This window comes from Microtus oregoni, unplaced genomic scaffold (genome assembly GCF_018167655.1).
Source record: "Microtus oregoni isolate MIOR12 unplaced genomic scaffold, Mior012 000014F_ref0000157, whole genome shotgun sequence".
NCBI lineage: Eukaryota > Metazoa > Chordata > Mammalia > Rodentia > Cricetidae > Microtus > Microtus oregoni.
In genome coordinates, this window is record NW_024543073.1 from 14,939,243 (window position 1) to 14,952,587 (window position 13,345).

The following is a 13,345-nucleotide window of genomic DNA, read 5'->3' on the forward strand; positions in this document are numbered from 1 at the left end:
TTTTCTCTGAATAGCTCTGTTTTTTCTCTGGAGTCCATCCTGGAACTTGCTCTGCAAAGCAGGTTGGTCTTGAACTTACAGAAATCTTCCTGCCTCTGCCTCCCGAGTGCTGGGATTAAAGACGTGCACCACCACTGCCTGATGGTCTTCTGTAGCTTTAGTTGCATATTTTGTTGGTTATTATTTGTAGTGGAATATTAAAAGGGCCATTGCATGGCATTTACTCTGGAGTGATGGCCACATAGGTCTTTAAATAATCCCTGGTAAATAATCAGAGATTGTTATCTGAAATTTATGGGGTTACTCTTTCTTGGGAATTTCTGAACCTTAGCATAACCTCAGTCATAAGACACTTCTGGGCCTTTCTGTTGTTGTTGCTGCTGTTTTGGTTTTTTTTTGTTTTGTTTTGTTTTGTTTTTCGAGACAGGGTTTCTCTGTATAACAACCATAGCTGTTCTGGAACTAGCTCTGTAGACCAGGGTGGCCTTGAACTCACAGAGATCCGCCTGCCTCTGCCTCCCAAGAGCTGTGGTTAAAGGTGCTGCACCACCGCCCTGCCAAACCTGGAATTCTTATGACTGTGCTTGCTTAGGTCATGGTTCCTTAAGACAACTTCTAGTTCGGATAAGAGATTTTGGTACGCAGGGACTGACTTGCGTACCAAAGGCCTTTTGGGTGTCAATAAAAGAGCTTCTAGGCAGTCAGTTCATGAAGACTGATTTTCCTGTGCTAAAGCTGACCACTTCCTGCAGTCTCAGTCTCTCTCTCTCTCTCTCTCTCTCTCTCTCTCTCTCTCCCTCCCTCCCTCCCTCTCTCTCTCTCTCTCTCTCTCTCCTCGTGGAGACTGATTTTGTAAGCATTGCACCTCAGATGGAAAGGGATCTGGCAGTGGGGAGTCGAGGAATACCACAGAAGCGGAACAGCTTACAGCCCTGCTCTATGGAAAGGTTTCTCCAATGCAGCAGCTCTGCTCTGGGAGGAGAGAGCTTCCCCAGCAAAGTTGTTACAGTTCGGCTCTGCTCCCCCGGAGTAGAGCAACTTGGCCCTTTGGGCTAGAGAGATGGCTCAGCAGTTAAGAACGCTGGCTGTACTTCCAGCGGTCCTGAGTTTAATTCCCATCAAACACATGATAACTCACAACTATCTATAGTGAGGTCTGGCGCCCTCTTCTGGCCTGCAGACATACATGCAGACCAGAATACTGTTATACATAATGGGCCCAGGGCAACCGAGCTACACACAATGGGGCCCGAGCACTGTGGGGCCCTGGGTAGCCTGGCCACACGTGAGGCCCGGGATGCACAGCCTGCCACCACAGGCAGCACAGGGTTCCAGGAAAAGCTGTAAATTGACACCACCCAGGGAGGGCCAAGACTAAAAGGAAGTACCTGACATTCTAACCATTAGATAAGATTAGATAAAACCAAGGGAAGTCCCTGAGCCCAGGACTCACCTATTCACCTTTAACAAAGATCCCGGGACAAACAGCAGCGAGTCAAAGTCTTGAATCCTGTAAATCCCCTCACCCCAACCTCTACTACATAAAAACCCTACCCCGATTGGCCTTGGGATTCTCTGCTCTCAACCGCTACAAATCGGACAGACGGAGAGCCCAAGCCTCTGTGGTGGCTTTTGGGGGACCCTACGACCTGGGCGTAACACATAATAAATGAATAAATCTTTAAAAAAAACAACTCCAGCCGGGCGGTGGTGGCGCACGCCTGTAATCCCAGCACTCGGGAGGCAGAGGCAGGCGGATCTTTGTGAGTTCGAGACCAGCCTGGTCTACTGAGCTAGTTCCAGGACAGGCTCCAAAACCACAGAGAAACCTTGTCTCGAAAAAAACCAAAAAAAAACCCAAAAAAAACAAAAAAACAAAAAAAACCAACTCCATTCTACTAGGTTTCCCCAGTGGAGTTGTTACAGCCCTCCCTGCTCCGCTCCTGCTCCACCAGAAAGTTGTTACTTTTCTCCTCCGCTCCATTCCGGCAAAGGAACCCAAACCTCATTTAAGAGATTTATCGGGAGGGAAGAATCCAGGAGAGCAGCTGCCTCTGCCAGGGTGGAAGAAGGGCAGCAGCAAATGAACAGGTGCTTCTTAGGGATGGCGTTTTCCAGGGAGATTTTCTGGGTGGGAACTGGTCAGGTTTCTCGCTCAGGGATTGCTTGGCTTTCTGCTTAGCCAGTGAGGAGGCAGATTTGGCTCTGGTTTCGGAGCCAAAGTATGTTTCTTTCACTGGCACTTTTTAGCCTTTTGGCTCTAATTTCAGGGCCAGGGCATATTTCTTTCACTGACTGTGATTCCAGGGCCAGAGTGTGTTTCTCTGGTTGGTCCTTTTCCCTCCTGATTTCCCTGCTGCTTTTGCTAAAGCTTATGGGGCCCTGCAGAGTCTCCCTCTTCCGCAGACCCGAGTAACTCAGAACACAAAGTATTCCCAGAACCTAGACCCGGGTATTGGGCACCTAGGGAACTCTGGGGTGGGGGCATAAGACTGCATAACAAAAGGAAAAGGCATTAAGTAGCCACCAGAGTCACACAGGGATGATATCAAAGCAGATTAGCTACTGTTGGACCAGCAAAGCATAGCTCCCCTCCACTGGGGTTCCCAGGAGGCAGGAAGCAACTCCCTCCAGGCAACCCAGCAGCAATAAATTGTTACTTGAGGGCCAAGGAGAAAACACGTGTGTGCCCCGAGGCCCACTTCTATGGCGTCTGCATGTGCATTTGGCAATGTTACAGGTGATTCTGGTTATAACAGTTCTGCTCGTGTACTCGTTCTTCATGTTCTTTTTTTTCTTCCACACCAGTGGCTTCTGAAAATATGGATGCACTGTACGTTAATACGAATCTCACTGATCGGATAGAGCGGGCAGGCACTGATGAAAGACCCGGATAAATCCAGACCCCTCTAGCAGAAAGAATAGGACAAAAAAAAAAAAAAAATCTAGCAGGAAAAATAGAGCCAAAAATCTAGCAGGGAGAGAAGAACCAAAAATCTAAGTTAGCCGGTTCAGTGACTCTGTTCCAGGAACTAGCTGACCATAAAGTTAGATTATAATCTTGAAAAATGGGGAGTTACCCCCTTGTAATGATCACTAGTATTTTCAGAATTTTCCAATGACGCCCTCCCTACCCCCTTTGAGTTGTGGTTTCTTCCCCTAAATACCCCTCTCCCAGTTACTCGGGGTCAAACTCCTCTACCCCTGCACGGGAAATTAGTTTCGGCCCCAGCTGGTTCCTGTCCTGTCAATAAACCTCATGTGATTGTAGCAAGGACGGTCCCATGTGAGTTCCTGGGGGTCGTGTTCCTGGGAGACTTGAGAGTCTCCCCTCTTTCACGAAAAGAATTGGGGAGGGGCTGGAGAGATGGCTCAGTGGTTAAGAGCACCGCCTGCTCTTCCAAAGGTCCTGAGTTCAATTCCCAGCAACCACATGGTGGCTCACAACCATCTGTAATGAGATCTGGTGCCCTCTTCTGGCCTGCAGACAGAGTACTGAGAATACTGTATACATAATAAATAAATAAATCTAAAAAAAAAAAAGAATTGGGGAAAATGAAGAAATTGTTCTTGCCTGATTATGACACTTGGTAAAAGAATTATACTGAAACAGAAAGGTACTGGCTATGATGAATAAAGTTTCTGAAGAACCTATGACTGCCTTTGGCCTTATAAATCAAAATTGGAATTGTGAGAAACAACAATGGGAAAGGTATGACAATGGAGTGAAACCCGCTGAACTACGCTTCTGTAAACTGCAGGTGGTTAGCCTCTGAGGTGAAAGCCTCAGAAGTTGTTTAATAATTAACCCAGCTAAGAATTAAGAATATAGTGGCTGGCATGGGGCTTGAAAACTGGGAAAATGTCATAATGGATGATGATGTTCTGATTTCAAAGAATTTTTGTACTTTCTGTGAACTGCTTTGTTCCTGAAATGATTAACCTGGGACAAGAAAAAAAAAATCAAGTTCCTTGTGTAAAATTCACAATGAAAGACTGAGGTTTGAAGCTTGGAGCAGAGAGAGACAGAAAGGGAAAGAAATAGAGAGAGTGAGAGAGAATTAGAAGACCCCTCCCTGCAGCTGAGAGCCTGCCAGCTTGCATTAGAATCCTGTGTTCGTGTACTCACTTAGCTTTCCAGACATCCCAGATTCGAGACCCACTTCTCTGCTGAGGCTGGTCCCCAGCATCCTACCATACTCAGAAACAAAACATCAGCTACCTCTGAACTCCCCACATTCCTTTAAGAGACTAAGAAGTGGACCAGTGAGGTGACTCAGCAAGAAAAGGCACCTGCTACCAGGAGTGATGACGCGGGGTGGGAACCTGGGACCCATATGGTGCAAGGAAAGGACTGGCTTCAGGTTGGGGCATTCCTTGACACGTGCTCGCCCCACCTCCTTAAACAAGTAAATTTAATCTAAATAGTCTTAAAGAGATAGAGATGAAAATCTCCTGCGGTTATTGATTTTCTCGTGCCAGGAGAGTGAGAGCATTGATAATCTCCACAAGGGAAGGAAGAAGAGAAAGCCGCGGAGGAGGAGTTCTCACCAGCGCTGCTCTGCCGCCTGTAGCCGGACGCTCTGCGTCCGTGAGCGCGTGTATCCCGCAAACCCTCAGTCCCGGAATACTGAAAACTGGTTTCGCTTCTTTCTTCCCCCTTTCTTGGAAACGGAGGGGGGCTTAGGTTCCTTCCATCTGACCTTTTCTTAGATGCAATCGAACACGAAACTTCATAAATCCCGCTGGGTCTTCCTCCGAGGCCATACCCTAGGTCACCTTCCGTCATGTCATCTTCCTCTGTTTCCCAGATGTCCTCAGTCTCACTCGGCGACCTCGTCACTTTGCTCATCAGCCAAATGCGGCTTTTATCGTAAGGGAAGACAGGCTGCCTGTAGTGAGGGGAAGCAGTAATTAAAAACCAGTCAGCGGATGCCATGATTCCTCTTCTGCTTTTCCCCCCACAAAGACATGAAAGGTTTTATGTCAAAAAGATGCCTTTACATCCATGCTCATTGCCACCAACTTACAGCTGCCAAGCTATGAATAAAGAAAATGTGTGTGCATTCACGGAGAGGAGTATTATTCAATGGTAAAAGCCTGGGGGGAGGAGGGGTGGGAGGGGGGAGCTGGAGAGATGGCTCGGTAGTTAAGAGCACTGGCTGCTCTTACAGAGATCTTCCTGCCTGCGCCTCCTGAACTCTGAGGTGAAAGGCGTGGGCTATGATGCCCAGCGTCTCCTCCTGTTATCATCTCCCTCCCTCCCTTCTTTCCCTAGCACATAGAACTGTGTAACATATCCCCCATATTTTGCTTATTTCTCAAATTATACCACAAACCCGTCTGATAAGGTGGGGGATTGAGTGGAGCAGGAGGCGAATCACTGTGTATACGTGCTAGGTTAGCTCAGCCGCCTATACATTCTCCTCAGCCGCGGCCCAAACTTGCTCCAGACACCCTCAAGCAGAAGGGACACGCCAACAGGTCCCAAAGCCCTGTCTGCTTCACCCCAGTACTCTAGAGCCGAATTCAGTTTTTGAAACACAAATGCGGCTCAATAAAGACTTGTTTACTAAACAAAAAGGAGAGAACGAGCGAATATAAAACTTGCCTCTTCTAGGACAAGGATGTACAACAGTCCTGTTGTCAAGACTACAAGGCTACACACTGGGCGCCACGAGACTTGCCCCCCCCCCTTTAAATTTTTTTGAGACAGGGCTTTTCTGTGTAGCTTTGGAGCCTGTCCTGTGACTCGTTCTGTGGACCATGCTGGTCTTGAACTCACAGAGATCCGCCTGCCTGTGCTTCCCGAGTCCTGGGATTAAAGGTGTGTGCCACCACCGCCCGGCAAGACTTGCTTTCTTTTCCAGAAGAAAATGTCTTCTAGAAACAGCATTTTAGAGGACGCACCACCGAGGAGCCCCCTCCTCCCCAGCCCCTGGGGTCACTTACTCCGTCACGCTCAGGGAGCAAGTGCTGCAGACACTCAGCCTCCTTCCTTCAGGACGGGGTGCGGTGAACTCCGGCTTTCAACACCGGGCATTTCAACACGGCGGTTCTGCTGCAACTGTGTAGAAATGTTTCACTTTAAAAACAACTATGAGTTAAAGAGTCCAGTGTCAGGTTTCAATTCAATGAGAAGAAAATATAATGATGATGATGATGATGATAGTAATAGCAAAAAAATAATCCCAGTAATAAGCCTCAGATGAGACTGGGAATACAAATATCCCGCTGCTTAAGAAGATGCTTACTGGGACTTTCAAAGACAGACCAGTCCTGACTTTTTGCTGAGATGGCTTTTTTGGTGGGGAAAGACCGGGTTTCTCTATGTAGGTTTGGAGCCTGTCCTGGAACTCGCTCTGTAGACCAGGCCGGCCTTAAACTCAGAGATTCGCCTGCGTCTGCTTCTTGAGTGCTGGGATGAAAGGCTTGTGCCACCACCATCTGGTGAGACTGCTATTTTATTTTTCACTCTTTTTTTTTTTTTTGGTTTTTTCGAGACAGGGTTTCTCTGTGGCTTTTTGGAGCCTGTCCTGGAACTAGCTCTGTAGACCAGGCTGGTCTCGAACTCCCAGAGATCCGCCTGCCTCTGCCTCCCGAGTGCTGGGATTAAAGGCGTGCGCCACCATTGCCCAGCCTTATTTTTCACTCTTAAACCCATATGCTAAACCGGGTGGTGGTGGCAGCTCAGGCCTTTAATCCCAGCACTCTGGAGGCAGAGGCAGACGGATCTCTGTGAGTTCGAGACCAGCCTGGTCTAAAAGAGCTAGTTCCAGGACAGGGTCCAAAACCACAGAAAAACCCTGTCTCAAAAAACCAAACCAAACAAAACAAAACAAAACTAATGTACAGCGACAGTTAGCAGGGCTGGGGATGTAGCTCAATGGTCAAGTACTTGCCTAGCACGCACAAAGCCCTGAGTTCAACACTCAACATGCAAATAGAATATGTACTGGTAACCTGATTGGTGGCCAAAGTAACTGGTTTATTCTGAATTTTCCAAATTATAAGCTAATAGATTAATAACTGCCTGGAATGGGAAGGTTGATATCAAAGATCACTAGGAAATTTGGGGGTAATTATGGAATAGTTCTATTTTTTTTCTTTTCTTTTTCTTTTTTTTTTTATCTCTGTTACATAACTCTGGCGGTAGTGGCCCAGGCTGGCCTTGAACTCACAGAGATCCACCTGCCTCTCCTTCCCAAGCTAAAGGCGTGCACTACTATGCCCATCCTGAATAGTCCCATATTTTAACCAGAGTGGTAGTTTGTCAAAACTCAACAAATAATGCACTTATTTTTTGCACTTTAAAAATTTTTTTTATTTTAAACACGTTGGTGTTTTGCCTACATATATATGTACATATACAGATATATATCTCTACGTGAGTGTTGGATACCCTGGAACTGGACAGCCGTGAGCTGCCATATTGGTGCTGGGAATTAAACACGGTTCTCTAGAAGTGCCCTCCCTGAGCCATCTCCCCAGTTCTCAAATTGTATACTTATACTGGCATGTTTTATTATATGTACATTTTATTTCAGTAATAGTCTAACATTTTAAAACATAAAACATACAAGAAAAATTGGACTGAGATACATGGAATTAGTCGGGCTCTCCCAGAAAAAAAAAATTCTGGACCCATTATACAGCCCAGAATGGTCTTGAACTCTAGATCCTTCTGCCCCAGCCTACCAAATGCTGGGATTACTAATCTATGTCACCAGGTCTGAAAGAAGTTTGTTTTTTTTTTTTTTTTAAGATTTATTTATTATGTACACAGTGTTCAGCCTCCATGCCTGAAGGCCAGAAGAGGGCGCCAGATCTCATTACAGATGGTTGAGAGCCACCATGTGGTTGCTGGGAATTGAACTCAGGACCTCCGGAAGAGCAGTCAGTGCTCTTAACCATTGAGCCATCTCTCCAGCCCCCTGAAAGAAGTTTTTAAAAACAGGATGTCACCAGGCGATGGTGGTGCAGGATTTGATCCGAGCGGTCGGGAAGGAAACGCAGGTGGATCTCTGTGGGTTCGAGACCAGTCTGGTCTACAAAGAGAGTTCCAGGACGGGAAGGCCAGGGCTGCTACACAGAGAAACCCTGTCTTGAAAAAAACAAACCAAAAAAGAAAAGAGAAAGAAAGAAAGGAAGGAAGGAAGAAAAACAGGGAAGAAAAAAAAACACAAACAAAATAACCAAAATGTCACGGTGCTCAACTGGGAAGGCTGGCTTTCTGCAGCCGAAGTGCTTTCATTAGAGAACTTCGTTCTCACAAAAGACTTCCTTCTAGAAGGACAGGGCTTTTATGGTGAGCAGCACTCAAGAGGTAGCGATGGTCTTTGGAGCCTCCAGCCTGGCGACAAGTCTTCCTCTGTTGTGGATCATGGGATACACAAGAACTTGCAGGCCGGGCGGTGGTGGCGCACGCCTTTAATCCCAGCACTCGGGAGGCAGAGGCAGGCGGATCTCTGGGAGTTCGAGGCCAGCCTGGTCTACAAGAGCTAGTTCTAGGATAGGCACCAAAAACTACAGAGAAACCCTGTCTCGAAAACCCAAAAAAAAAAAAAAAAGAACTTGCAGAACCAGAATAAAAACCCAGAGCAGTGAAGCAGAGAACCACCGAAAGCAGCTTATTAGCTTCATTCTTATTCAGTTTTTACAGTCACCGCCCCTTTATAAAAAGGCATGGTTATTTTCTTTAAAAAGATATCTGGGGATGGGGTCTGCTGCTTGGGCGGCAGACTGCGGGCATAGCGTGTAGCAGACCCTGGGCTGGATTCCCAGCATTCAATGGTTCTGGTGTGGCGGTACGTGACACTCAAGAGGTAGAAGCAGGAGGATTAGAAGTTTACGGTCAACAGGCGGTGGTGGCGCACGCCTTTAATCCCAGCACTTGGAACGCAGAGGCAGGCGGATCTCTGCGAGTTCGAGGCCAGCCTGGTCTACAAGAGCTAGTTCCAGGACAGGTAGGGCTGTTACACAGAGAAACCCTGTCTCGAAAAATAAAAATAAAATAAAAAAAAAAATACAACAACAGAATTTGCAGTCAGGGCTGGGGAGGTGGCTCAGGGCTTTAGAGCACTGACTGCTCTTCCAGAGGACTTGGCTTCAATTTCTAGCATCATGACAGCTAGCAACTGTCTGTAACTACGAGATCTGATACCGTTACACCGGCATGCCTATAGGCAAAACACTAATGCAAATAAAATAAAAATAAATTATTTTTTTAAAAAGTTTAAGGTCATCCTCTGACACCTATAAGTGTGTTTTTGTCTTGTTTTTAATCTATTTTAACTTACTTGTCAAGGTAGATGGGAAATTATTTATTGAACCAAAGAATAATGTCTTGGGAGACTACATTTACCCCTACTATAGAGTCCTGCTTGATAAATGCAATTTTGGGTCTTCACTAAGAATGAGGCTCACTGATAGAAAGTTTGCCTAGCAACAAAGAAGACAGAACTGGTCAACACAAGGGGAAAGGAAGTCTCTGAGAGTAAACCATGGATAACCACAGAGCGAGACAAGGTGTTTTGTTTTGTTTTCTGAGATAAGATCCTGTTAATACAGTCTAGGCTGATTTCAAATTTGTTGTGTGGCACAGACTGGCTTCAAACTTGCAATCATTCTGAATCTACTTCCTGAGTACTGCATCAACACACCAAGTGTGCGCAACACACCAAGTGTGCATTAGCACATCCACTGTGCATCAACATATCAAGTGAGTGTGCATCAGCACATCCCCTGTGAACAACACAAGTGTGCATCAACAGATCAGGTGTGCATCAACACACCAAGTGTGCATCAACACAAGTGTGCATCAGCACATCCAGTGTGCACAACACATCAGGTGTGCATCAACACATCCCGTTTAAGGATTTACTGTGATTTTTGTTTTCTGAGACGTGTTCTAGATTTCTGCACAGCCCAGGCTGACCTTGAACTTGGGGTCTTAGCCTGTCTCTTGAAGGCTGGAATTGCAATCATTCCTGGCCATATCGGGCAAGATTCTTTTCTTTTCAAGGCAGTCTCTTCCTATGTAGCTCTGGCTGGCCTGGGTACTTGTTATGTAGCTCAGGTGGCCTTAAACTTTTGATAACACTCCTAGGATTGTAGGAGAGTACCACCATGCCCAGCTCACCAGCTCGAGAACATCTGTTAATGTACCCCATGTATTCAAACGGAGTGAATTGTCTTGCTGAATATAGTTTTCCTATCTATGCTATTGCTTTGGTGGGGTTTTGTTTTGTTTTGACGAGGGGAATTGAACCCAAAGCCTGGTGCATAAAGGGTAAAGGCTTTGCCACTACATTATATCCCTCTCTAATGCCCTTGCCCCAAGACAGGGTTTCTCTGTTTAGCCCCTGGTCATTCTGGAACTCGCTCTGTAGACCAGGCTGTCTTGAACTCAGAGATGTGTCTGCTCTGCCTCTACCTTCTGAATTTTGAGACTAAAGGTGTGTGCCAACACCTCCTGGCTCTAATGTTTTTTCTTTCTTTTTCTTTTACATTTATTTATTTATTTATTATGTATACAATGTTCTGTCTGCATGCATGCCTGCAGGCCAGAAGAGGGTGCCAGATCTCATTACAGATGGTTGTGAGTCACTATGTGGTTGGTTGCTGGGAATTGAACTCAGGACCTTTGGAAGAGCAGGCAATGCTCTTAACCACTGAGCCATCTCTCCAGTCCTCTAATTTTTTTTAATATTTATTTATTTATTTGTTATGTATACAATATTCTGTCTGTGTGTATGTCTGCAGGCCAGAAGAGGGCACCAGACCTCATTACAGATGGTTGTGAGCCACCATATGGTTGCCGGGAATTGAATGAACTTAGGACCTTTGGAAGAGCAAGCAATGCTCTTAACCACTGAGCCATCTCTCCAGCCCCTGTTTTTTTGTTTTTTGTTTTCTAAATGTAACTTTGATGGGCATTGGCTGTGTAGTATTCAAATGTGATAGGAAAAATCAAGCTTTACTTTGGGGACACATTACTTCATAGGATTATGTTGTGGGATAATCTTTTTGCACATTGTGAAGATGTGCCTTTGCCAAAGCCTTCTGGTTAGTTTAATAAAGAGTTGAATGGTCAATAGCTAGGCAGGAAGAGGTAGGCGAGATTTCTGAACAGAGAAAAAAGAAGAGGAGATGAATCTAGGCACAGGAGAGATGCTAGAAGACAGAGAGGAAATAGGGGGTGCAAGATGAAAGAGATGTAAAAAGCGACAAGGCAAAATGTAGACTAATATGAACAGATTAATTTAAATTATAAGACCTAGTGGGATAAGCCTAAACTATAGGCCAAGCTTTCATAATTAATAATAAGTATCTGTGTTGTTTTCTGTGAGCTGGTGGATCAAAGAAAAATCCGTCTACAGAATTATAAGCCTTCTAGTGAGTTTAATATGTTTGATATCAACTGGGGCGACAGCAGGATGTGGAATAGGGAAAGTGCTGCCTTGGGAGTCTGAGCTCAAATTCTTAGCTGCTGATCTCGGATTCTGACTGAGTCATTGGCTTCAAAATGAGTTTAAGTAGAATGACTGGACAGGGGCATTTGGAGCACCATTGGGCATATATCTGAGATCAGCTACACTAGTCAAATAAATAATATGAATTCTATTAATTGAGCATCAAGCCAGCTTGGTGGTGTCTGACCTAGTATTCAAGAGACTGAGGAAGAAAGATTGCTTAAATGCCCCCAAAGGAAGGATTTGTGCACCAGTATACCTACCTATTGAGTGAGATTACATATAAGTTTTTGTTTTTGCTTTTTCAAGACAGGGTTTCTCTGTGTAGCCTTGGTTCTCCTGGAACTCACTCTGTAGACCAGGCTGGCCTTGAACTCACAGAGATTGACCTGCCTCTGCCTTCCAAGCACTGGCTTGGAATTTTTTTCTTTGGAGTATTATACTTCTATTTCTGTACCAGCATTTTGCAAAGGGTACTTCTCCACCCTACTCGTATTTCTAGAAATAAAAGGGTTCATTTGTTTTCACTGAGAACTATTTTCCTATTGCAAGCATACATGACTTGACCAAATAACACAGGTAGGCAGTGGGTATAGCCAGAACCAGAAATCATATCTGGCTCCCTGTCCAGTCCTCTGGATACTTGAGAAAGGACACATAAACAAACTGCTGGCAATCTTTCTGTTTTTCACTAAAATAACTCTGAAAAAGAGCGAACTGCTAGCACTAACTCCAAGACCTAGCTAGCTTCACCCCTGAGCCTCTCTCTCCAAGTCTGTAGGAGATATGAATCTTTAACTTCACATCAGGTCTCTGGGATACCTGGATTTCTCAACCAAGCAAGAATGCAGCTCAGGAGCTAGAGCTGGCTCAGAGGTTAAGAGCACAGACTGCTCTTCCAGAGGTCCTGAGTTCAATTCCCAGCAACCACATGGTGGCTCACAGTCATCAATAATGAGATTTGGTGCCCTCTCCTGGTGTGTGGGGATATATGGAAGGAATGTGAATGTTGTATACATAATGTGCGTGTGTATGTATGTATATATATATATATATATTATACATATATAATACAATAATATATTGTATACATAATAAATAAAAAAGCAGCTCTCTTTTGTCAAGAGGGTCACACAGCTGCCTTCCGTGGCTTTTTTTTAATATTTATTTATTTATTATGTATACAATATTCTGTCTGTGTGTATGCCTGCAGGCCAGAAGAGGGCACCAGACCCATCTACAGATGGTTGTGAGCCACCATGTGGTTGCTGGGAATTGAACTCAGGACCTTTGGAAGAGCAGGCAATGCTCTTAACCTCTGAGCCATCTCTCCAGCCCATTCCGTGGCTTTTTTATTCCTCTGGTTCCTTCTGTATAGTCTGCCCTTGCTTTTACTGCTCTTAGACACATTATTTCCAGCTCAGTACTTGGCTTGTTCAAATACAGCTCAAAGCAAGTTCCTTCTCTTCCCACTCCCCGAATCCATGTCTCTCTTCTGGAGTTCTCTTTGTTCTAAAATGTGTCAACCATGTTCTAAAACCCTTAAGTGAAAAACTCTGGAATACATTTTTCCCTCTTTTTTTCTTTGATCTTCGAATACATTCAATTGTTAAGGCATCAAGACTCACAAAAATCTTCCCAAATCCTATCTTTTCCACTTCAATTTCCTGGTTGAATTTCTGATTCCTTTTGGCTACAAAGCCACCCTACACATACATCGCTGCCGAGTATGTGATCCAATGATGTCCCTTTCTGACCCTAAGACGGTAGTGGCTTTCACTAGTTTAAGGAACGGAACGTGTCTCATTTGCTCACACCTAACAAATGCTAAAAGATATTTGTTGAAGAGAATTGAGAGAGGACAAATTCCA

The 13,345-nt window shown here is 45.1% G+C and overlaps 1 protein-coding gene across 2 annotated transcripts in view; it reads right to left on the reverse strand.

Moving 5' to 3' along the window:
* Ccdc125 (coiled-coil domain containing 125) overlaps window positions 1–13,345 on the reverse strand; it is a 45,887-nt gene that overhangs the window by 31,509 nt on the left and 1,033 nt on the right. For both annotated transcript variants that reach the window (XM_041663260.1, XM_041663259.1), the window contains exons 2-3: window positions 5,953–6,067; window positions 4,552–4,892 (exon numbers count right to left, since the gene is read on the reverse strand). In XM_041663260.1, coding sequence (XP_041519194.1) covers window positions 4,552–4,852 — 301 coding nt within the window. In that variant the 5' untranslated portion in view covers window positions 4,853–4,892; window positions 5,953–6,067. The remainder of the gene's footprint in view (window positions 1–4,551; window positions 4,893–5,952; window positions 6,068–13,345) is intronic.